Consider the following 25,472-nt stretch of genomic DNA (forward strand, 5'->3'; position numbering starts at 1 on the left):
TGGGTGGCACTGTGGTCTAAACCACAGAGCCTAGGGCTTGCCGATCAGAAGGTCGGCGGTTCGAATCCCCGCGATGGGGTGAGCTCCTGTTGTTCGGTCACAGCTCCTGCCCACCTAGCAATTTGAAAGCACGTCAAGTGCAAATAGATAAATAGGTACCACTCCGGTGGGAAGGTAAATGGTGTTTCCGTGTGCTGCTCTGGTTTGCCAGAAGTGGCTTAGTCATGCTGGCCGCATGACCTGGAAGCTGTCTGCGGACAAAGCGCCAGCTCCCTCAGCCAGTAAAGCGAGATGAGCGCTGCAACCCCAGACTCGTCCGCGTCTGAACACAACGGTCAGGGGTACCTTTACCTTTACAAGCTTGGTGTATCGGGAATGCTGTGGATGTAGTGCATTTTTATTTCAGTAAGACTTGACAAAAGTCCCCCAAAATATTCTTGCAGAGACACTGGCAAAACGTGGGCTAGGTAACTTTTAGGTGGATTTGTAGCTGGTTGACTGACTGAGGCCAAAGTGTGCTCACTAATGCTTCCTCATCACCTGGAAGAAAGGGACAAGTGGGTGCCACCACAGGGATCTGTCCTGGGCCTGTAGTAGTTCAGTGTCTTTATAAACTACTTGGGTGAAGGAATTGAAGGATGCTCATCCAGTTGTGCAGACACAAGAACCCTCTCCCCTGCTGCAGTTTCCAGCAACTGGTATTCAGAGGCATTGCTGCATCTGACTGGGGGCGCAGAGCATAACCCTCCCCTGGATTTGTCCAATCCTCTTAAAAAACTATCTAAGTTGGTGGTCATCCCTGCCTCCTTTTCGGTAGGTTGGTTGGCATCGGTCTGTCTTGAGAGACAATGGAAAAGTGCACCTTCGAAGGTGAAGTCAAACTGTAGGAAGCTTTCTTGTCATCTGGGTAGCCCAGAACCTCCATTCACACTGTCCAGGCTTGTGCCCCAGGCTTCGATGCTGCTAATGCAGTGGTTTAACTTCACCTCTGGGAGGCACACTCCATTGTCCCTCAAGACAGGTGGATGCAAATAGGTTTCCCCCCTCCCTGCCACTTATTGACAGCATCTTCAAGGGAGGAAGCTCTTCCAAATGATGTATGTCCAAATTTCAGTGATTTGCTTTGATTGGTTTTATTTTATGAATCCCAAAGCAGCTTTGCAACCAACCAATAATGGGAACAGAACAGAACAGGCTTCCTCAAACTCAGCCCGCCAGATGTTTTTGGCCTACAACTCCCATGATCCCTAGCTAGCAGGACCAGTGGTCAGGGATGATGGGAATTGTAGTCTCAAACCATCTAGAGGGCCGAGTGTGAGGAAGCCTGCAACAGAACATGACAAGTACAGCATCAATCATATAATAATCAACAAATCATGAATAAAATAATTCCTATCTATAAAACACTATTAACAGTCCTAGGCTGCCGAAACAACAAGACCTCCCCTCTTGGCTGCGCTGATATAGTCCAAAGAAAAGCAGAACTATATGTTTGGCACCAGTTTGGCTGCACAAGTTGCCGGAAGGAGGCATACAAGGTGCCATCCAGCCAGTTTAGGGACTCCACTCTGGACTTGTGTAGGGTTTACTCCTTAGCCTTTTCTTCACCTGAAGATATCCCGCGAGGCAGCGAAGGTTTAGGATTAGCGCTTTCCTTCTCCTAGATAGGCTTCCTTCCCAGGTTGACAAGTGGTACACAAAGATCAGCTGTGGAAATAAGCTGGTGTTGGGAAATCCTTATGTAAGGGCTGGATGGGGCGAGGCCTTTGCAGCCAGCCTGCCCAGGAGATAATTCGAGCTGCATTAGGAAGACTGCAGTCAAGAGAGTTCAATTAATTACAGATGAGCAGTGACCACCATCTGTCACCACAGGAGATTGGAAGGGCAGCCAGGTTGGGACCTGCCCGAATGGACTCCACATTAAAACCAAAGTAAATAAACAAAAATCACCCCCTACCTGTCGAAACGAAAAGAATATGATTCATTATCTGGAAAGTCTTTTAAAAAATAATAATCCAGACCCATGTTTTAAACTAACAATAGGCTTTGAATCATAGAATCTTAGAGCTGGAAGGGATTGTTGCCAGTTGGTGTTGCCAGTACTGAGCTAGACAGAGTGAGGGTCTGACTTGGTATAAGGCAGCTTCCTATGTAAAAGGTAAAGGGACCCCTGCCCATTAGGTCCAGTTGTGGCCAACTCTGGGGTTGCGGCGCTCATCTCGCTTTATTGGCCCAGGGAGCCAGTGTACATCTGGAGACATGTGGCCAGCATGACTAAGCGACTTCTGGCAAACCACAGCAGCGCACAGAAACGCTGTTTACCTTCCCGCCGGAGTGGTACCTATTTATCTTCTTGCACTTTGAGGTGCTGTCGCACTGCTAGGTTGGCAGGAGCAGGGACCGAGCAACAGGAGCTCACCCCATCGTGGGGATTTGAACCGCCGACCTTCTGATCAGCAAGCCCTAGGCTCTGTGGTTTAACCCACAGTGCCACCCGCGTCCTGTGCACAATTTACCAAAGCTGCAACACCCCACTATTTACCCCGCCTTGGCTTCTCCCACCCAGTGGAGGGGGGCGTTCTGTACACAGGGCCCTGTAAGAAGAACCTGCTTGTGGCCCATCTATCCCAGCATCCTCTTCTCACAGTGGCCAACCAGATGCCCCAAAGAGAAGCCCTGCAAACAGCAAGAGATCTGAAAAGGATCCAGGGCTCTAAGAAGACCCCAAGCTTACAGTGAGGCAACAGTGTGATGCAGCAGCAAATAAAGCAAATAAAGCTAATGCTATTCTAGGCTATATCCAAATCAAGTGCCCAGATCGAGGGACGGAATAGTGCCACTATTATTCTGCCTTCGTCAAGCCCCACCTGGAGTGCGACTGAGATGATGAAGGGTCTGGAAACCAAGAGGCATTGTTTAGGGAGTCAGTGATGTTCAGCTTTGAGAAGAGGAGACCAAGAGGTGACATCAGAGCCAGCTTCAAATTCCTGAAGGGCTGTTATAGAGAAGACGGAGCCAGCTTGTTTTCTGCTGCTCCAGGGGGGAGGACCCAAACCAATGGATTGAAATGATAAGAAATGGGATTCCAACTAAACATTAGGAAGAACTTTCTGATAGAAGAAGAGCCATTAGACAGTGGAGAGGACACCCTCAGAAAGGGTGGACTCTCCTTTGCTGGGGGGTTTAAAGCAGAAGTTGGATAGCCGTTTGCAAGGGATTCTTTAGTTGTGGTCTCTGCATTGCAGGAATTGGACTAGATGACCCTTGAGAGTCCCTTCCAGTTCTACAATTCTATGATTTCTTAGAGAGGAAGACTTCATAGTTGCTGGTGGCTCATTTTTGCAACCACCACTCATTTTTCTTCCAAGAAATCTTAGTACCTATGGCTCTCCTTACCTTTCATTTCATCCATAGCTTCTGTTTAATTGCTTTAATCAAAGCTCTTTCTTTAGCTGGCTGCAGTTGTCATTAACACAACTGTATTCCTTTAGCGAGAAAAGGCTTTCAGAGCAGTTTGCAGGAAACTGAACAACAAACTTTCTGTTTAAGTAAAGGCTGGTTGGAGTGAGCGTGTTTCTTGAAACAAGCAAGTTCGTTGCATCCCTTAACCTTGACAGAAATAGCTGCAGCTAATCTGCCGACCTTAAGCTGCTCTGGAGTGAACAATTATGGGATCAGGAGTCCTACCTCTGGGCAACGTGCTCAAGGGCCCAGCGGTTCAGCTTACGGAGTTCTTCACATCAATGATGGGCTCACACTGGGAGGGCTGGCCTAGGAAACACTCTGAATAATGGTGGTTTAGGCAGAGGCAAGTGAGTCACCAACTGAGTCCGTCCTCTAGAGAGCTCCATGTTTCCCCAAAACAGCATTGTAATTTACTGGGCATCACATTGCAGGGGGTTAGACTTGATGACCCTTGGGTGTAACTTCCAACTCTGTAGTTCTATGATTCTATATGTTCTTTATATTTCTGCTGGACTGCTAGTAATTGGAAAGCAAGGAAAACAGTTGTGTTAACTACCCGTTCATTCATTCATTCATTCGGCTGATGAACTGCAGGGCAACAGAAAAGGTGCTGAATGTGATAGATACACTAAGCAATGTCTGTTTACATTTCTACCTTCTGCATTTGTGAGAACTCGATCATTAATGTGGCAGCACCTACACCTCGGAATTCCTTGCCTGCTGATACGGATGCATGCTGAAAACACTCTTGTATAGATGAGCCTACCCAGATCCTACTTATATTTACTTCTAAATCAACCTGCTGAATTCATTGATACTTCCTCCCAAGTAAGTGTCATAGGACTGCAGCCTAATAGCCTGATCCTCTTTATGTTTACTCAGAAGTAAATCCAATTGAGCTTAATGGGACATACCCAGTGCCGGATTTGTGTATAAGCTAAACAAGCTATAGCTTAGGGCCTCACTCTCATGCTTGCCCCCCAACAAAAATTTTAAAAGTATTTCACTATTAATATACTTCTTCTTAATTGTATTTCAGTTCAACAATTACTTTGATAAGATACATATTTTGTTATGTGCAAATGGCTTTAGATACCTATTAGGTTCATAAATTACCATATAGAATATATTCAACAACAGAAAACAACAGGGACAATTTGTTGTTGACAAAGGACAGCTGGACATATAAAGGGCCCCATTACCTTCAGTAGTTTAGGGCCTCATCAAACCTAAATCCGGCCCCGGACATACCACTAAGTACGTTGGCACAAGGCTTCAGCCAAAGTCTTATTATTGTGTGTAAGAGCATTGTGCGATTCTGCATGATTATTTTAAGGAAATGCATCTTTGCATGGAAAACAATGCAGTCATTTTGTCTTCTCCAACCAGATGCTACATTCCATATGATTTTAGTGCATTTTTGTTGTTTTGTTGTTGCTTTCTTGTTTGTATGCAAAAATTCATCCCTTGTTAAAATTTATACATTTGAAATAAAAATAAAATAAACAGAATGAAGAAATAGATACCACTCCTGCATTTGTTTATTCCATTTCTACGCTGCCTTTTTTCTTCAAGGAGCTTGAAGTGGCATAAATAGTTCTCTCCACATTTCATCAAGTATGCAACGTAGGTGACTAGCCTCCAAGGTCACCCAAGTGAGCTTCACAGTTGTGTGGGGATTCAAACCATGATATCTTGCATGTCCTCGTCTGACACTCTAACTGCAGAATGACACTCGCTGATAGATCCTACTTGCCATCTTGGTCCACCTAACTCAAAGTACCAAATGCAGAAGGTAAGGGCAGAAATTCTTCAAGAAGACAAGCCAGGGTGAAGGACAGGACCCCATCCCACACAGAGACAGAAGATGGAGATGCCTGGGATCAGTCTCATTATGGATGGAAGCAGGCTGACCCCATTGACACACTGCACATTGATGCTCAGCTGCGCCGTGGCCTCAGAGATAATCCCGCAGAGGCATGAGGGACACAAAACACAGAGATAAGAGACTTGGCAGGATATATCCTCAACAGAGTGGGTATTATTACTAGGAGCTAGAGCAGATACTTTTCAAGGAACCCATTTTCACTCTCCCCTCATTTCAAAAACATTGGCAAACCTGAAGGCATCTGAGCAGCTTACGATGCATGAGTAGAAATACACTTTTCCATAAATGTTTTCAATATGTGTTTTTATGGTTTATTGCTTGTTGTTTGATGCCCTTTGGGAGGAAGAGCAGGATATAATAACAGAATGGTGGAATCATTGGATTGGCAGGGATCCGAAGGGACATCTTGTCCAATCCCTGCAATGCAGGGATCACAGCTTAGGAGTCCCTGACAGGTGGTCATCCAACCTCTGCTTAAAACAGAGATTGCACAGGAGCTACCCACGCTGGAAGAGTGGCATACGCAACTGATGGACTACATGGAATTGGCCGAAATGACTGGCAGAATCCGAGACCTGGGAGAAGAGGCAGTGGAAGAGGACTGGAAAAAAATTAAGGATTATTTACAAAAACATTATAAGTTATATGAATGTTGAAAATTTGCTAAGTTTTTGGGAAAAACAAGCTTCAGTAATTAGATTTGAATATGGTGGAAACTAAGTTATGAACGTGAAAAGTAAAAATTTTAGAGTAATGTCCCTTGTTTGGGATAGATGATGGGAAAAAGTGAGTTAATAACATGTACCCTAAAATCAAAATACAATTAGATGAAAGTACAAAAACGCAGGAAACAAGGTATCAATTTGCTGTTATTTTTTATTGTAAAGAATGCAGGGTGTGGAGGATGTGGGGAAGTCCAGTGGATCAAGAAAAATTGTTTGAAAATGTGAATTCTTTCTTTTCTTAATTTCTTTGTTTTCTTCTGTAAAGCTGCTTTTGTTGAGTTTTTGACGATGTATTTGACCTTGGAAAAAGCAATAAAAAATATTATTTTAAAAAAAATTAAAACAGAGATTGCCAACCTGGTCCCTACCGCCCACTAGTGGGTGTTTCAGGATTCTAGTTGGGCGGTAGGGGGTTCTATGGCACAAGCTGAATCCTCCTCCCATCGAGCACTGGTGGGCAGTAAGGAACTTTTACCATCAAGAAAGATGCATTAGTGGGTGGTAGTTATAAAAAAGTTGACTACCCCTGACTTAAAATCTCCAATGAAGGAGAGTCCAGCACCTTCTGGGGGAATTTGTTCTACTCTTTAAATACTCTTGCCATCAGAAAGTTCTTCCTAATGTTTTGTCAGAATCTCCTTGTAATTTGAATCCTCCTCTCTGGAGTAGAAGAAAACAAGCTTCTGTGTCACAGGGGGGAAAAAAATCCTTGAAGGGAATTCCTGTGGTTGAACACATTGCCCAATGCACCTAGACATTTGGGGACATTCCTGCTGGAGTGGGCTCAACATGGGTCATAGTTTTTAGGATGCCCCCAATCTGCCACCTCAAATCTCTCCAAACACATGCTGCTGGTGCTGGCAGGTACTGCACTCGCTCTCCCTCCCTTTACAATGACTGGGGAGATCTGGGGCAGCCCCAGTTGGAGGCAGCAATGTTTCTGAATGCCAGTTGCTGGAAACCATAGAAAGAGAGGGTGCTTTTGCCCTTGAATCCTGTTTCCCACAAGGGGCATCTGGTTGGCCACTTTGAGAACAAGATGATAGACTGGATGGGCCATTGGCCTGATGCCGCAAGGCTCTTCTTATATTCTTAATGACAAAGACCATTTAACCCACTAGAAAAAGTTTCTACACTGAGTTTCTCAAAACCACAGCAATTTGGAAATCCACACAGAACTCTCTTGAAAAATGTATACAGAAAAGAAAGAAACATTATAACTTACTGTTGTTGGCATCCATCTGTCTCAGGAGACAAAGGAGGAATGCACCTTTGGGAGTGAAGTCAAACTATTGGAAGGTTATGGCCTTATGTGGCTGTAGAAGCCAATACGGGAGAGACATGTTTTGTTGCATCTGGGGCCATAACTTTTCCTTTTTCTTTTCCCTATTTGGAATAAGGGAATTTCCCTTAAAAAATGGGAAACATTGACAGCTATGTCTGGGGCAGATGAAGGTGTCGGGTTTCACTGTTAGAGATGCACCATGATGTTTCTTCTCTCTGCACTCCTCCCAGTGGTATTTCTTTCTTTGGTCAATGCTGTGGATACAGGACCCAACTGTCTGTCTCCAGGACTTGTGGTTGTCTACAAGGAATTCCCACATGGCAGAGTTGATGTTGCCAGCCTTTGTGTCACATTTGCACATGATATTATGCAGCACAGAGTTACTCTGACAAGAGGCCCAATACCTGAAGCCACTTCCCTATAGAGCACGCCCTTGGGGATCCTACCATCTTCCATTCTGTGGACGTAGACCAAGCCAGTGTAGATGTCACTGAGACAGGAGTGCAAACATGCTAGGAATGTGGGCTTGGAAGGGCAAATAATTTTTTCAAACTCTGTCCAGTGTGGTGAAGTGGTTAAGAGCGGTAGACTCGTAATCTGGTGAACAGGGTTCACATCTCCACTCCTCCACATGCAACTGCTGGGTGACCTTGGGCCAGTCACACTTCTCTGAAGTCTCTCAGCCCCACTCACCTCACAAAGTGTTTGTTGTGGGGGAAGAAGGGAAAGGAGAATGTTAGCCTCTTTGAGACGCCTTTGGGTAGTGATAAAGCAGGATATCAAATCCAAACTCTTCGTCTTCTTCCTGCCATGTGATGCCCAAAATGTTCCTGACGTAGCACATGTGGAAGGAGTTGAGGCATTGCTCCTGGCAGTTGTAAGCTGCCCATGACTCACTTCCATAAACCAGGGGGCTCAACACGCAAGACTGGTAGACCTTATACAACAGGTGAAAGCGAAAAGATGAAATACAAAACTAAAAAATAGGCACATAGAATGAATACAGTTTATTAATATTAATTAATATTAATTGTGATGCTTTTATATTCCACCTTTCCCTCCAAGGAGCTCAAAGTGAGAAGTCCATTATTCTCCCCCTTCACATTTAATCTCCACAATAACCCTAGCCCAGGGGTCTGAAACCTTTAAGACAAAAAGAGCCACTTGGACCCGTTTCCGAAGGGGAAAAAAACTGGGAGCCGCAAAACCATTGCGACATTTAAAACAAACATATCTCCGGAGCCGCGATCTGACAGCGGGCGGGAAGGTGACGTCGGGACGGTGCATGACTAACGTACGCACCGCCCCCATGCGATGTCACAGCCAGTACAGCGCCCGCCACAGTGGGGAGTCGCGGGGCGCACAATGCACCTCCTCCCCTCACTAGTATCTGCCCCAGAGCCGCAGCAAAGGTGTAAAAGAGCCACATGCGGCTCCGGAGCCGCGGGTTGCAGACCCCTGCCCTAGGCTGAAAGGCAATGACTGGCCCCCATTGTCACACCCAATGAACTTTGTGTCTAAATGGGGATCCAAACCCTGTTTTGACATTCTAACCACTATGCTGCACTGTACAGTTACATATGAGAGGAAGCAACAAAATCCAAGCAAATATGATCAGCATTATCTGATTATTCCAGATTTGCCAGGCTTGTGACAAGGGTTGTCTTGAAAATGATGTTTGGCTGCATTATATGCCAAAAAGGAATGCCAAATCATATGAAAAGTGTCTGGAGGTTTTAGTCCTCACTGAAATCTCAAATTATGTGTCATTTCCCCCCACCACAGCTCTGTTCTAGAGCAAGTGGTACCAAGTGTCCAGTGTAATATTTCCCATTGTTGCAATGGCTCTTTGAGGTACCCAGACGTCAGATAAGACCTGTTCTTTTGACACAGGCATCATAACTAATATTCGGTTACATTAATTTTGGACAACTATAGTTCAGGAATATTTATCATTCCCATCAATATTAAATCCCCCAAATCTTGCACACGTGTACGCCCCCACCATAAATTAGAATACCCACCAAGTTTATTGCATCCCCTCTGGCAATTAAGTGATATAGAAGAGAACATTTTGGACATTTTCAAAGAAGGGTGATGCCATCTGTATAGTAAGAACACCCACATCGATGGCTTGATCTCAGGCACCGTTGTGCCTGGCTAATCTTGGTGCTTGAGCCTGCTTCCTCAATCCCTGTAATCGTCTTCCCAAAGAAAACGTATTTATAGCCCACTCTGTTACTCAACCAGAGTCCCCTTTACTAATAGTCTAATAGGATTCTGGCCTCAAAAATAAGCACACACTTTACACCCCCAATGAATGGAGGAGGGACCACAATGGGGTTATAAAAAGCCCCGGTGCAATAGTCAGAAGCCTTCCAGGATTGGTGCAAAGAGGTGTGTGGACCTCAAGAGACTCTCCTGATTTCAGGTAAGGCATCTTGGATGGACCTTCTTTTTCTTTTACTCCAGTGACCAGCAGAGCTCAGAGGAATTTAGGGGGTGCCTCTCTCTGAGTACTAAAAGCTAAACTAGATGAATATATCTGGCACCAGAAAATTATTTTTTTAAAAAGTTTGATTGTTTCATTTTATAATGTCTATAAACAGAGAGAATAATTGTAACGATAGATGACAAATAAAAGATTAAATGGTAAAAGTTGAGGAAGGTAAAGGACCCCTGGACAGTTAAGTCCAGTCAAAGGCGACCATGGGGTGCGGTGCTCATCTTGCTTTTCAGATGGCATATAGGCACCAGAAGGTGATTGATTGATTCTTTGACTGATAGATAGATAAATAGATAAATAGATGATAGATAGAGGAAGATGATAGATGATAGATAGATGATAGATAGATGATAGATAGGTGATAGATAGATAGATAGATGATTAATAGCTAGACTAGCTGACCAATAGACCAATAGATAGAAAGTGAGACAAATAGACATATATACGAACAGGTGATAGATAGACTGACAAGATAGATACATAGAATGTCTGTCAAATATGTATAGACAAACAGACATGCCTAACAGACAGTAGAGATAGATGATAGATAATGATAGATAGATAGATGATAGATAGATAGATAGATAGATAGATAGATAGATAGATAGATGATAGATAGATAGATAGATGATAGATAGATAGATAGATAGATAGATAGATAGATAGATAGATAGATAGATAGATAGAGACTGACAGATAGATGATTGACTGGCAGACCAACAGACAGCCAGACAGCCAGACAAAGGCTTATGAAAGTTTTTTTGTGAAAAGAAAATGAAAGTTCACTTGCACCTCCAAGTCGCTGACATACTTTGGTCTATATTAAAGTTAGAAATATTTTTTAAAATCATTATTACTTTAGAGTTTTAAGGTTGATAGTATTCAAACCCCTTGTGAGAGGGTAGGACTGCCTTCTATAAAATAATGCTCACTACACCATCAATAACCGCACTGTAAGCTATTCGTTTTTTCAGAGTTCGGAATTTCAGCGCAGACTACATTGAAATGGTCAATGGCAATGCACAGCTGCTTTGCCAGTGTTGAGGGATGTCTTTGTTGTAGCTGCATAAATGGGCCCCTCGTTGTGACACCTGCTAGTAGGCTCCCAGCTTGTTAGGATTGACCTGCTTAAAGAGCTGGGCTCATCCCTGTTAATCTTGCAGAAACTCTACTGATTAAAGATATATACTTACTCTTTAATTCCCAGGTTAAAGTTGGGCACCTCAAATACAGACACAACAGTCCATGTGAAAAGGATCTCAGGGTCTTAGCAGAACTACAAACTTAGCATGAGCCAACCATGTGATGTAACCGTGCTAATGCAGTTCAAGGCTACATCAGCAGAACATTCTACACTTTGGCAGGAATAACCAAATGCGCAGCCAAATGTTAAGGGGCACCCCATAGGAAGAGATGAGTAAAGGATCCAGGGGTCTGAGTAGGCAGCAAGCTTAGCTTAAGGCAACAGTGTAGTGCAGCGGCAAAAAAAGCTAATGCCATTCTAGGCAGCATCAAGAAAAGTTGAGTGTCCAAATCAAGGGAAGTAATAGACCTGCTTTGCCTTGGTCAGACCTCAAATGAAGACCTGTGTCCAGTTTTGGGCACCACAATTTAAGAAGGACATTGGCCAGCTAGAGGGTGTGCAAAGGAGGGTGACCAAGATGATCAAGGGTCTGGAAACCAAACCTTTTGAGGAACGGTGGAGGGAATTGAGTATGTTTGGCCTGGAGAAGAGAAGATGGAGAGGAGATACGATACTCACCTTCAAATATCTGAAGGGCTTTCGCATGGAAGATGGAGCAAGCTTGTTTCCTTTTGGTCCAGAGGGAAGGACCCAAACCAATGGCTTCGAAGGACAAGAAAAGTGATTCCGGCTAAAACTTAGGAAGAACTTTCTGGTGGTAAGAACTTTTCAACAGTGGAATAAACAACCTCTGAAGGTAGCAGACTCTTCTTCACTGGAGATTTTAAAGCAGAGGTTGGATGGCCATCTCTAAGGGATTATTGAGCTGTGATTCCTGCATTGCAGTGGGTTGAACTAGATGACCCTTGGGGTCCCTTCCAACTCTACATTTCTATGATTCTATAACGTAGGACTCTGCGGACAGGGAAGCAGGATGCAAGTGGAGGAGGCAAATCCCTTTTTTTCTCCTGTGGCACTAAAAAGGCTAAGGGCAATCCTTCCTTTGCCATACAGCTAACTTAGCCTTTCGATTTCTTCCACAGTTCTGCTTCTGCTGCTTCTGCTACACTAATTGGATATGGCTGATGGGTCAAAGTAAGTCAACTTTTGCCTGCTAGATGTGAAAAGACCAAGCTCATTTGGGCTCATTTTCACCCCATCAGACTCACCTTGGACCCAGTAGGATGGTGGAGGGGGTGCCCAAACTTGGATCTCACCTATGTTTAGCTTTTCACCCAGGAGAAGATCCCAGGCTCAGTCCCTACCGGCATTTCCAGGTGGGGCTAGGAGAGACTACCCCCCCCTGAAGTCCTGAATTGCTCCTGCCAGTCAATGTAGACAACACTAAGGTACATGTAGTGTACATGTATCACAGAAAGAAGGCAGCTTCTGATGCTGCTCTTTCAGTCAGGCCTTTTACACAGAGCCACGAGGACTAGAATCTTATGGCAATTTGAAGGAGAGGACTGTCTCTCAGTGGGAAAGAGAATCCCCAGGCAGGCCTAGGAAAATCCTTGGCCTGAAACTCCGGAGAGCCATTGCTGCCAATCAGTGTAGACATTACTGAACCACGTGGAGCAATAGTCTGAATCACTATAAGTCAGCTTCCCAGGGGCCCTTGCATGCAGAAGGCCTGAGGTTCAATCCCTGATGGCATCTCCAGGGAGGGTTGGAAGAGAGCCCTGCCTGAAACCCTGGAGAGGAGCTGCCGGTCAGTGTAGACAATAGTGAGCTAGATGGACCAATGGTGTAAGGCAGCGCCCTATGTTCTTTTTCCAAACAAAAAACCAACAACCATTAATTAATTAATGCTATTCATCTTGAGCAGACATTTCTCAAGAAATCCCATGCAAACATACACACGCATACACACTCAGAGTATGTATTTTGGCAGCCTCCAAACAAAAGCACCCTATTGCACATGCTCACATTCTTCTGGCCACAGAACCTTAGGGTTGCAAGGACTCCAGAGGGCCGTCTAGTCCAACCTCTGTTTGCTGGTTTCATTTAAAATCAGGCAGACAAAAATGGTGTTGCAGGGGGTTGAGCTAGATGACCCCTTCGAACTCTATACTTCTAGGACTTCTAGAACTGTTGCTCTACCAAGGAAGTTGGTCTTCTGCTGTCTCCTTTCTGTTCATTAGCCTTAGCCTGAATATCTTGATTAGAGAAATAAATGCAGCACAATACTTAATGGAATACTTTATTTTTTAAAAATGGTTTGAGTTCATTCCCTTCCCTATACTTTTGTTGGCAGAGTGTACAAGAAGACCTGCCCCAATGGAAAGGTAAGACCACTGTGTAAATATGTATTATTTTATTCTTGCATTGCAGGGGGTTGGGTCTTTTCCAACCAGGGGTGCCAACTTGAATAAAATATTGTGGGGGCCCAGGTGAGCCCCACACCACCCTGCATAATCGATCACATGACACAGTGCCCACACACCATTTGAATGGGAATGCCCATCAACTTTGCGGGAGTCTGGCCCTCTCAAATATTTTATAGTGGGAGCTGACACCCCCATGGCCCCTAGGAGTTGGCTCCTATGCTTCCAACTCTCTGATTCACTGATTCTGAAATCGATGTGCCATAAACAAATATTTGAGCTTTGGAAGTCTTGGTTGGGTCCCTCTTGGTAGCATCTCCACCCTCAGAGGCTGGGGGGGTGCCTTCTCTGTGTGGCCCCTGAGTCCCCCTCCCCCCAAGGGGTACATCAGGCATCTTCATTGCACAGCTTCTGGAGGATGCTAAAGACACACTTCTTTGCCGTTGGGGTGTATGTTTTCAGGACCTGCCTTATTTTGATGGTTGTAAGATGCCATAAGACTAAATTTGCTAGCTGATCAAACACTTCCCCCCCTCCTCCTGCCCATCTAGCTATCCATCTACCTGGGGAAAAGAGATTTTGTGGACCATGTGGATTCTGTGGAACCCGTTGGTGAGTGGTTTTCTTTCTATCCCCTTCAGTCATCTGAACTTCAGCTGGAAAGATGGTGGTGGTTGATAACATTGCCTGTCTACCTGTTGACTTGGGGGGGCATTAAGCTCCAACTTGAGTACCCATCTGTCAGGGCTTTTTTTAGCTGTGATTCCTGCATTGCAGGCATGTACATGGCCCTTGGTTCCCTTCCCAATCTACAATTCTATTGCCTGTAGATCATAGAATTCTTGCCTTGTACAAGTTTGGGCTAAGGGATGCGGGTGGCGCTGTGGGTTAAACCACAGAGCCTAGGACTTGCCAATCAGAAGGTCAGCGGTTCAAATCCCCGCAACGGGTTGAGCGCCCGTTGCTCGTCCCTGCTCCAGCCAACCTAGCAGTTCGAAAGCACGTCAAAGTGCAAGTAGATAAATAGGTCCCGCTCCGGTGGGAAGGTAAACGGCGTTTCCGTGTGCTACTCTGGTTCGCCAGAAGCAGCTTAGTCATGCTGGCCACATGATCTGGAAGCTGTACGCCAGCTCCCTCGGCCAATAAAGCGAGATGAGTGCCGCAACCCCAGAGTCAGCCACGACTGGACCTAATGGTCAAGGGTCCCTTTACCTTTACCTTTACAAGGTTGGGCTAGACAACCCCTGGGGTCCCTTCCAACTCTACAATTCTATGATTCTATGAGTCTACAATCTATCTCTCCCTCCTTGTTGATCCAATTCTCTTTTACATGTATTTGCAGATGGGATTGTCTTGGTTGACCCAGAGTACCTGAAAGACCGGAAAGGTAATTTTCTGATTGTCTTGTTTTTCCAGTTTTATTTGCTTGGGATGGAGACAAAAATTTTGTAACAATTTTCATTGGAAACACATGAATATTTGGGAGAGACTTTATCCCAGAAATTGCTGGCTTAGTTCAAGGCATCTCTTCTCAGCTATGAAACCACCTCTTCTTCCCTCCCACGCTTATTGACTCTGGTGCTATTTAGAAGCTTAAAGTGGGCAAAGTGATACAAATATCAGGCTTGTTGTCTGCTGCTTCAGTAGGGTGGACCCAAATCAATAGCTTCAAGTGCCAGGAAAGGAGATTCCAACTAAACATCAGGAAAAGTTTTCTGACAGTAAGAGCCATTTGACAGTGGAACAGACTCCCCTGTATGGTGGTGGACTCTCCCTTCATTGGAGGTTTTAAACTGAGGTTGGATGCCCATTGGAGACCAGAGATTCTTGTAGCTCTGATTTCTGCATTGCATGAGGTTGGACTAGATGACTCTCGGGGTTCCTTCCAACTCTGCAATTCTGTGGTTCTTCCTCTGTTAGATTGTATGGTTAATCTTCAAACGAAAACACACACACACACACACACACACACACACACACACACACACACAGCACATTAGACCTGCTCCTGTACAAATCCTGTTCTAGATTTAATTTACAATCTGAATTCAGAAACTTTCTCTAAACTAACCATCATCTCTCTTCCCCCCGCCACTGCTGTCCTTTCTCAACTCCCATCTCCCCATGTCTTCATTCTCTTTTCCTCTCCCCATCCTGCTGCCCCCTCCTCCACAGTGTACGTGACACTGACCTGTGCATTCCGCTATGGCCGCGACGACCTGGATGTTATTGGGCTCACCTTCCGGAAGGACATCTATGTCCTCACTGCCCAGATGTACCCTCCTGTGCCTGACCAGGCCCCCAAGACACTTACTCCTTTGCAGGAAAAGCTGATGAAAAAGCTGGGGGAACATGCTTACCCCTTCACCTTTGAGGTACACCTTTGACGCATCTTCCTCTTCCCTGTGCAAGACCCCCATCGTTTCCTCCTCAATTGAGTCATTGTTTTTATATCCTAAAAACATATGTATACATAAATACATAAGTAGAGCACTGCTGGATCAGGCCAAAAGGGGCCCACCTGGGCTAGCAACCTGTTTTTACATTGGCCTCTTTTGGGAAACCAGCACTGCCTCTTAGGCTAACAAACCTCACCTCACAGGGTAGTGTTGTGAGAAAGGCGGAGAACCATATATGCCAACATGGGTTCCTTGGGAGGAAAGGTGAATGTGGGAAGAGCCCTGTTGGGTCAGGCCAGGGGCCCACCTAGACTCCAGCCTCCTCTTCTCACAGTGGCCAACCAGGTGCCCCAAAGGGAAACCTGCAGGCAGGATCCAAGCACAAGAGCCCTTTCCCCTCCTAGGGTTTCCAGCAACTGGCATTCAGAAGCATTGCTGCCTCCAACTGTGGTGGCAGAGCATAGCCATTGTGGCTAATTGCCATCAATAGCCCTCCATGAATTTGTCTGATCCAGGTTGGTGGCCATCGCTGTCACCTGCAGGAGGAAATTCCTTCCTTTAATCTGTCCTGAAACTTCCAACATTCAGCTTCATTGGATGCTCACGACTTCTAGCATTATGAGAGAGGGAGAAGAACTTTTCTCCAACCACTTTCTCCATGTCCTGTACCAGCTTATAAACTTCAATTATGTCCCCTCTTACTTGCCTTTTCTCCAAACTGAAAGGTCCCAAACGCTGAAACCTTCCCTCAAAGTCAGCTGGGTTACCCTTGGTCAGCTGAGTTACCCTCTTTTGCACCTTTTTCAACTCTACAACCTCCTTTTTGAGGAGAGGCAACCAGGGTTGTACACAGTATATTCCAAATGTGGAATATTCCAAATGTGGACTGTAATCCTTATACTGCCTCCTGCCCTGGCCAGCCCAACAAGTCATTTGGGACAAGCAGCTCCAGAAGAAAAACTGCTTTTTAGAAAAGCGTAGACATTAAAAGGGAATAAAATATTATTATTTTTTCTCTCTAGATGGCAACCAACCTCCCCTGTTCTGTCACTCTCCAGCCAGGACCAGATGATGCTGGAAAGGTGAGCTGTGTGTGAAAGCATCCAAGAAACCTGGAAAGCAAATGGAAATTAAAGCATATCTTAATTTAGCTGTGATACCTGCACTTCAGGGGGTTGGACTAGATTACCCTCCGGGATCCCTTCCAATTGTACGATCCTATTGTTCTATGAACCCCAATGGCATGGCTTTCTGTCCTCAAAACCATGAGCCTTCTAAGGCACTTCAGGACTTGGTTGTGTTTGTATCAAGAATTGCAATTAGTAGTTCAAAGGCATGACCCACCCTTAATTTCTAACCCACTTTCTTCTGCATTTTCCTCAGTCTTGTGGGGTCGACTTTGAGGTCAAAGGATTCTGTGCTGAAAACCTGGAGGAGAAAATTCACAAGAGGTAACCCCAGCATAAGTTTCAACAGTTACTCATTTATTCAAAGCATTTTTAGTTTGCTCTTCAGCTGAAAATAAACGATGCAAAGAACAGAATGACTGGCTGGAGGGCCATTTAGCTGGGGATTCCTGCATTGTTTGGTGTCCCTTCGAACATTGCAGTTCTATGATTCTAGGAAAAGGCTCTGAGATCCACTTATGTAAAACCAACAAGGAAAATATGACAGTTTGCAATCTATTATTGTAATCTATTATTATTATCCACTGCATTTATATCCCAACTTTTTCTCCAATGAGCTCAAGGTTGTGTCCCTAGTTCTCCTCCCCGCCCCTCCCCATTTTTTGCTCACAACAACCCTATGAGGTAGATGAAGCTGAAAGACAGTGGCTGACTCCCAAGGTCACCCAGTGAGCTTCCTGGCCAAGTGGTGGGGATTTGAACCTGGCTCTCCCAGATCCTTATCTGACACACTAACCACTCCACCACGCTGATTCTCTAGCAATATAGATTACATATATTTATACGTTTTATGGGCAGGGATGCGGGTAGCGCTGTGGGTTAAACCACAGAGCCTAGGACTTGCCAATCAGAAGGTCGGCAGTTTGAAACCCCACAACGGGTTGAGCTCCCGTTGCTCAGTCCCTGCTCCTGTCAACCTAGCAGTTCAAAAGCACGTCAAAGTGCAAGTAGATAAATAGGTACCGCCCCTGTGGGAAGGAAACGGCGTTTCCGTGCACTGCTCTGGTTCACCAGAAGCAGCTTAGTCATGCTGGCCACATGACCCGGAAGCTGTACACCGGCTCCCTCGGCCAGTAAAGCGAGATGAGCACTGCAAGCCCAGAGTCGCCCACAACTGGACCTAATGGTGAGGGGTCCCTTTACCTTTACCTTTTACATATGTTTGGAACCCTTGCTGGAAGCTACAGGAAGGGAGAATTGCTCTTGCGCTTGGATCCTGTTTGGAGGCTTCCCACTGGGGCATCTGGTCAACCCCTGTGAAGACAGAATACTGGGCCCCTTTTGGCCTGATCTTTGGCCTCTTGGAGAGCCAGTGTGGTGTAGTGGTTAAGAGCGGTAGTCTCCTAATCTGGGGAACCGGGTTCGCGTCCTCGCTCCTCCACATGCAGCTGCTGGGTGACCTTGGGCCAGTCACACTTCTTTGAAGCCTCTCAGCCCCACTCACCTCACAGAGTGTTTGTTGTGGGGGAGGAAGGGAAAGGAGAATGTTAGCCGCTTTGAGACTCCTGAAGGGGAGTGAAAGGTGGGATATCAAATCCAAACTCTTCTTCTTCTTCTCTTTTTAATTTCTACTGAACTTGGAGGGAGGATTTCGGGAAATGATGAAAGCACCTGCCTCCTACTGGCTTATTCTTGGAAGAGCTGGATGCAATTTCTGCATTGCAGAGAGTTGGCTTAGATGACCCTTGGAGTCTCTTCCAGCTCTGCAGTTCTACGGAAGAGGTAAATGCCTCTCTCAATAACACGCGTCTTCTCTGTGCAGAAATTCGGTGAGGCTGGTGATTCGGAAGGTCCAGTTTGCACCTGCCCAGACAGGCCCAGCCCCAAAGTCGGAGACGACCAGGCAGTTCATGATGTCGGATAAGCCTTTGCACCTGGAGGCCTCTCTGGATAAGGAGGTGAGTGTTGCGTGTTAGCTTTTTGAGGCATTCTCTCCCCTTCACCAAGTCTCTCCGCTCCGGAGGGCCCCACGCTTAGTGAGACATTATTGACCCTTTAAGTGAGCCAAAAATGTGAAGCAGCAGCAAAAACAAAACAAAACAAAACAAAACAAAACAAAACAAAACCTAATGCAGTTCTAAGCTGCATCAACAGAAATCTAAACCAAGGAACCAAGGGATGTCATAGTACCTTCCACTTCTACAAGTCCATTGCTTAACCACACCTTGATTTGCAGTCAGTTCATTTGGCCAAACATGTGGCCTTTCTGATCAATTTCGTCATTTATTTATTTATTTCAAAAAAATTATACACCTCTGGGATTTTTTTTTTAAAACAACAACAACAACACACCCTTCAGAGCAGTTCATGAAAAAGATAAAACAATAAATCTTAATCAGTAAAAGCAACTCTGTAAAACATTCAGAAGATAAAACAAGCAATTAAGTAAAAACAGATTAAAGCAGACATCAACATTCTAAACATGTGGACAGGCTTGCCTAAGCAAAACAGTTTTTAGCAGGTGCTGAAAAGGGTACAGTGAAGGATGCTTTCATGATGTCAATAGGCAGGAAGTTCCAGAGTTAAAGTGCTGCCACACTAAAAGACCAATGTCTTACAAATGAAGAACAGGGATTAGGTGGCAACTCTAACAGTGCCAATTATGCAGACAGAAGCAGTTGAGTGGGCATATACATGTGGTAAAGCAGGCATCCCCAACCTTTGGCCCTCCAGATGTTTTGGACTACAATTCCCATCATCCCTGACCACCAGTCCTGTTACCTAGGGATCATGGGAGTTGTAGACCAAAACATCTGGAGGGCCACAGGTTGGGGATGCCTGAGGTAAAGTGATATTGCAGGTAAACTGGTTCCATGCTGTTAAGGGCTTTGCACATTAACAGCAACACCTTGAACTTGGCCCCATAGCAAACAAGCAGCCAGTGCAGATCTCTGAGCACAGGGGTTATATTCTGACAAGGCCTTGCTCTCATAAGCAATTGTATTGCATCATTCTGCAATGACTTTAGCAGTAATCCAGTCACTGCAAGATATAGTACGCGAAATGGCTCAGGAGATGGTTGCGGAAATAGTTGTGAGTCCAGGAAAAGATTGGGATTTCCTTCCCTTCTTTTTCTCCATCTTCAGCAACAACCCCCTGTCGTTTCAGATTTATTACCATGGAGATCCAATTGGCGTTAATGTCAACATTAACAACACCACCAACAAGATTGTGAAGAAGATCAAAATAACAGGTAAGGGCACCAATAGAACCTTGCTTTGCAGGGGGTTGGAAGGGTCACCTTCCAACTCTACAATTCTATGATTCTATGTTATCACCTCAATAATTTCTTTCTCTCTCTCTGTTTAGTTGAGCAAGTCACAGATGTGGTTCTATATTCGCTGGACAAATACACCAAGGCTGTCTGTTCAGAGGAGTTCGTGTAAGCACACAGATCTCTAACCAGACCAGTGTGTCTTTGCACAGATGTCTTCAACTTGTGCAAGGTCTTGGGTCTTCGTGAGAAAAATCTGGATCAGCGCCCCCCCCCCCCAAAAAAAGAACTGATAATGAGACACAGAGGAAGTCAGTCTCTTCTTTTGTTTTAATTCTGCCCCAGGACCATTTTCACACCCATTGTGAAAATGCTAACTTCTCTCAGAAATGCCTGAGGAATTCAACTTTTCCTATGTTTAATTTGTGTAGTTACACATGGACATGAGTCTTAACACTTCACTCCACATAATGACATTTCTTTTCACTAGAGAGGGGGTGGGGTGGGAAGACAGATGAGCCTACCTTGCAAGAGGGTTGTACTACAGCTGTGTGCAAAATGAGCTCTTGAAATTCTCCACCCTAATTATTATTATTTTTGTGGGGTGGGTGGGGGGAGAGAAAAATTCTTCTACAACTTCTTGGGGATGGGTCTCCTTGTTCAGAATGTGGAATGGAAGAACATGCCAATTTCAATTTTTCCCAGCTCTCATTTTTTCAATCTGAAATCTGACTTTCTGTATTTAAATACAGTGGTACCTCGGTTTAAGAACAGTCCTGTTTACGAACGAGTCAGTTTACGAACTCCACAAAACCGAAAGTAGTGTCGCAGTTTGCAAACTTTACCTCAGTCTAAGAATGGAATCCGAATGGTGGAAGGGCACTGGCGGCGGGAGGCCTCATTAGGGAAAGCGTGCCTCTGTTTAAGAACGGATTCAGATTAAGAACGGACTTGCGGAACGGATTAAGTTCGTAAACCAAGGTACCACTGTAACAACAAAAAATCCTTAGATGTGATTCCTCCATTCCTGCATTTTCAGGGGTTGGAGTAGATGAGCCTTAGGGATCCTTTCCAACTCTACAGTTCTATGATTCCATGATTCTAAGATTCTTGAGTTATGTGGTTTTAAATTGAGGCAAGGTGGGCTCCTTTAACCTCCTCCATTGCTGTCCTTCTGCAGGGAGAACGTGGCTGCCAACTCCACCTTCTCCAAAAAATACAGCATTACCCCCAGCTTGAACAACAACCGGGAGAAGCGGGGTCTGGCCCTGGATGGGAAGCTCAAGCATGAGGACACCAACCTGGCCTCCACCACCGTGTAAGTCTGGACCCTGAGGAGCATACTGGAGGCCAGAGAGGGGCAGGGAATTGAGAGGGAAACTGATTCCTTCTCTGTGTTGCCCATTCTCCGCAGTGTGAGGTTGTCACCAACCTTTTGGGGCCCAGAGAAACACTTGTGTGGTGGTTAGAGTGCCTGACAAGGGTCTGGGAAAGACCAGAGTTCAAATCCTCACTTGGCCATGCAGCGCACGGGGCGTCCTTAGGGGCAGTCACTGCCTCTAAGCCCAGCTTACTTCACAGGGTTGTTGGAGGGGGAATTAAATGAAAACGGGGAGAACTATGGCTGCCACCTTGAGTTCCTTAGAGAAAAAGGCAGAATAGAAATGCAACAGATAAATAAATAAATACAAAATATTGGTCAAAAAAGGCTTCTTCCAAGCCACATTTTAGCAGACAGAGGGGCAGGGCCCTGAGAGCACCTTGCAAGGCCTCTGCAGATGCACCCATGGGTGCCACATTGAGAAACCATGCTCTTGACGACCACCAACCTGGGCGGCTTCAAAAGAGGAGTGTACAGATTCATGGGAAAAGGGCTACTGATGTTACTAGCCACAATGGCTATGTTCTACCTCTATACAGTGGTACCTCGGGATGCGAACGGGATCCATTCCAGAGCCCCGTTCGCATCCTGAACAGAACATAAGACACGGCGGCGCATCTGCACGTGCCGCGTTTTGCCGCTTCTGTACATGCGTGTGACATCATTTTGAGTGTCTGCGCATGAGCATGCGCACGCTCCGTTACTTCTGGGTTGCCACAGAGCGCAACCCGAAAGCGCTCAACCTGAAGCACATTCAACTCAAGGTATGACTGTAGTTGGAGGAATAAATTTTTCTGGATTCAAGTTGTGGGAAGCCACAGGAGGGGGGAGTTGCTCTTGTGCCCGGATCCTGCTTGTGGGTTTCCCATAGTAGGCATCTGTTCCCCACTGTGAGACGATGATGCTGGAATAGATGGACCACTGGCCTGATCCTCCAGGCTCTTCTTATGTTCTGATATTCTTGTCTATGGTGACTCCTGTTTGAATGTCTCCTGTTTTTTCTCCCTTAGTCTGAGACCCGGGATGGACAAGGAGGTTCTCGGGATCCTGGTTTCCTACACAGTGAAAGTCAACCTGATGGTATCCAGAGGAGGGTGAGGATGTTTTCTATGGGAGGAACTATCATTTCTGGGTTATGTTGCCTTGTTATTCTGTCCTGCTCAGTCTTGGCCTAGCCTGGTCAGGGTGAATTTTTTTTGGAAATTTTTTGATTTCCTCTCTCCCTTTGGGAATGTTGCATTTCTGAAGAGATATGAGGATGCACCCTATAAAGGACACATTTTATTGGCTCAGCCCTGTAAGAAAAGGCTGCAGCATTGGGGGCTTACTAGTTTATAGATAATGTGAGTGAGAGGCAATATGATGTAAGTTTATAGAAATATGTCTAGCGTGGAGAAAGCAGAGAGAGAAAGGTTTTTGTCCTTCTCTCAAAGCACCAGAACTCGTGGACATCCAGTGAAGGCAAATGCTGCAAGATTCAGGACAAACAAAATTCAGGACAAACAAAATATATTGGTATCTGAAGAAGTGTGCATGCACACGAAAGCTCATACCAAGAACTAACTTAGTTGGTCTTTAAGGTGCTACTGGAAGGAATTTTTTTATTTTGACTATGGCAGACCAACACGGCTACCTATCTGTAACTGAAACAAAATAAAGTTATTCTTAGTTAAACTCCCACAGGAGGCAATGCTGGCCACCAACTTGGATGGCTTTAAAAGAGGATTAGACAAATTCATGAGGGGAAGAAAAGGGCTATTGATGGCTACTGGTCATAATGGCTATGCTCTTCCTCCACAGCTGGAAACAGCAATGCAGTGGTGAATCTTAGGGTCTCAAATTTCAGCAGCGCCCTGTACAACGCCAAAATTCAGTACCCCTCCCCTCCTCACACACCATTATAAATAATAGATGTGGGACCCCCGAGGCTCTGCGCCCAGTGCAACCTAACCAGTCACACTCCCTTAAATCTGCCTCTGCAGCAATGCTTCTGAATGTGAGTTGCTGGAGACCACAGGAGGAAAGAAGGCCCTTGTGTTCAGATCCTGTTTGCAGGTTGCTCATTTGGGCATCCAGTTGATCACTGCGAGAAGAGGATGCTCTTCTGTGTCTCTTGAAGTCTATATAGGTCCAAACGATAGGTCCAGGCTCTGCCTTTGGTCTGTGAGTTGACATGAAGCCCTAAGTGGTGGAAAACTGGAAGCCCAAGGGACTCCCAACAGACCCTCTGAATTGGCCTGGGTGCACTCACACTGGGACAGGAGGGATAGCCTTCCCAATGAATGTTTCTACCTTTGTGCAGTCCTCCACCTTGAATCTCCTCTTCTCTTTGCAGCATCCTGGGAGATCTCACATCAAGGTAAGCCCCAATTTACTGACCATCGGCATCACCTCATCTGTGCGCCACTTTTCCACACTGCACTCAAAGCGTCTCACAGCATACAAAACGAACAACAATAATTATAACGATTTGAGGGAGGGAAACGTATTATGAACAATTAGAAATAATGACAGTGTGAACAAATAGCTGTGATTCCTGCACTGCCGGGCATTGCACTGAATGTCCTTGGATGCCCCTAGAATTCTCTGATTCCAAGCTTCTGTTTGCTCTCTGTGGCGTCTCCCATTCAGCCCTCTCTCCTCATCTCTTTTTCAGCGATGTTGGTGTGGAGATGCCTGTGGTCCTGATGCATCCCAAACCTGACGATTGTGAGTAAAAGGCTTTGTGCAGGAGATTTGTGGGAGATATAAAACCATCCCCATGGCTTTGTCACCATTCAGAAAGACTTCTCTAAGAGTCTTTCTGAATGGAAGCACTAAGGACCTATTCCCTGACCTTCCTCCTTCTCCCTAGAACTCTCTTAGTCAGGCTGTGTACACATGACCATCTTGAAACACAGCTGGGTTGTCCTTTTTCTTAATCCAGATTGAAGGTGGCTTTGGAGGCAACTGCATTAAAATGCACTATTTTTTATGAAACCACTGGATGGCTAATGTTGCGTGTGAACATTTGGGGTCCCTTCCAACTCTACAGTTCTATGATTCCCAGCCCAGCACACTGGTTGCTGAGTAAATGGAAGTGTGCGCACAGCCACACATTTTGCACCCATTTCTATTTCAGGTTCTTTAGGAACAATAATAATAATAATCAATGTGACTAATCAGTGTACACCTCTCTTTTTTTCTTCCCTCCCTCTGATGTGTGAATCGTCAACAGCTACACCAAGGTAAGGAAAAATTAAACATTCCAGGGAGTGCCTGTTCAAGAGATATGAAATATCCACGAGTTCTCATATATGTGTGCCTGCAGTTCTTGACTACCGCTTAAATGTATTTTGGCTGTGATTTCTACATTGCAGTGGGTTGGAATAGATGATCCTTGGGGGCCCCTTCCAATGCCATGATTCTATTAATCTACCACTGGCATGAATAGTTGCTTTCTCCTTCTGCATGCATTGAACCTCAACTGCCTGCACAAACTGCATTTCACTGCCACTGGACTGTTCACTGTAAATTTGATGTCTCTGAAGATGCCCCAAGACACTTTCTTAGGCTTTGCATGTGGAGGATCTGGAAACTGATGGTTTGCCTTTTCCTTCTTTCCCCTCCCTCTTCTACCCTGCAAACGCCTCATCCTGGATATCTGCACTTACGTGTTCTGCTCTTCCAAGGAGGTAACTAGCTATTATTCTTTACTTCTTTGTGGGGTCACTCAAAGACAGATCCACCTGAAATGTCACCTTCTTCCCTAAAGACCCTCTTGGGTGCTGAAATCGGCAGAGGGGGCCTTCTTGATAGTCCCCTCCTCCATCAGAAGTGGCCTTCTCTGTGGCAGCCCCTAAGTGAGGAACTCCCTCCCTGCAGAGGCGCATCTGGCATCTTCATTGCACAGTTTCCAGAGGATGCTAGAGA

At 45.4% G+C, this 25,472-nt stretch overlaps 1 protein-coding gene across 3 annotated transcripts in view; it reads left to right on the top strand.

The window, feature by feature from the left end:
- The window catches only part of ARR3 (arrestin 3), a gene marked incomplete at its 3' end in the record, with an annotated part of 28,061 nt that overhangs the window by 752 nt on the left and 1,837 nt on the right, over positions 1-25,472 (top strand). The window contains exons 1-16 of one of the 3 annotated variants that reach the window (XR_014521390.1): positions 9,179-9,794; positions 12,096-12,147; positions 13,310-13,340; positions 13,931-13,991; positions 14,722-14,766; positions 15,555-15,754; positions 16,801-16,860; positions 17,162-17,229; positions 18,728-18,863; positions 20,074-20,158; positions 20,275-20,347; positions 21,360-21,497; positions 22,571-22,654; positions 23,896-23,919; positions 24,217-24,269; positions 24,778-25,234. Coding sequence is in view for 2 of the 3 variants with exons in the window: in XM_083485276.1 (XP_083341402.1) it covers positions 12,131-12,147; positions 13,310-13,340; positions 13,931-13,991; positions 14,722-14,766; positions 15,555-15,754; positions 16,801-16,860; positions 17,162-17,229; positions 18,728-18,863; positions 20,074-20,158; positions 20,275-20,347; positions 21,360-21,497; positions 22,571-22,654; positions 23,896-23,919; positions 24,217-24,277 (1,083 nt within the window). Of the gene's footprint in view, positions 1-9,178; positions 9,795-12,095; positions 12,148-13,309; positions 13,341-13,930; positions 13,992-14,721; positions 14,767-15,554; positions 15,755-16,800; positions 16,861-17,161; positions 17,230-18,727; positions 18,864-20,073; positions 20,159-20,274; positions 20,348-21,359; positions 21,498-22,570; positions 22,655-23,895; positions 23,920-24,216; positions 24,278-24,777; positions 25,235-25,472 lie in introns of those variants that run through there. The other 2 variants (XM_083485276.1, XM_083485275.1) reach the window with 2 other exon arrangements.

This window comes from Podarcis liolepis (assembly GCF_965112155.1).
Source record: "Podarcis liolepis genome assembly, chromosome: Z".
NCBI lineage: Eukaryota > Metazoa > Chordata > Lepidosauria > Squamata > Lacertidae > Podarcis > Podarcis liolepis.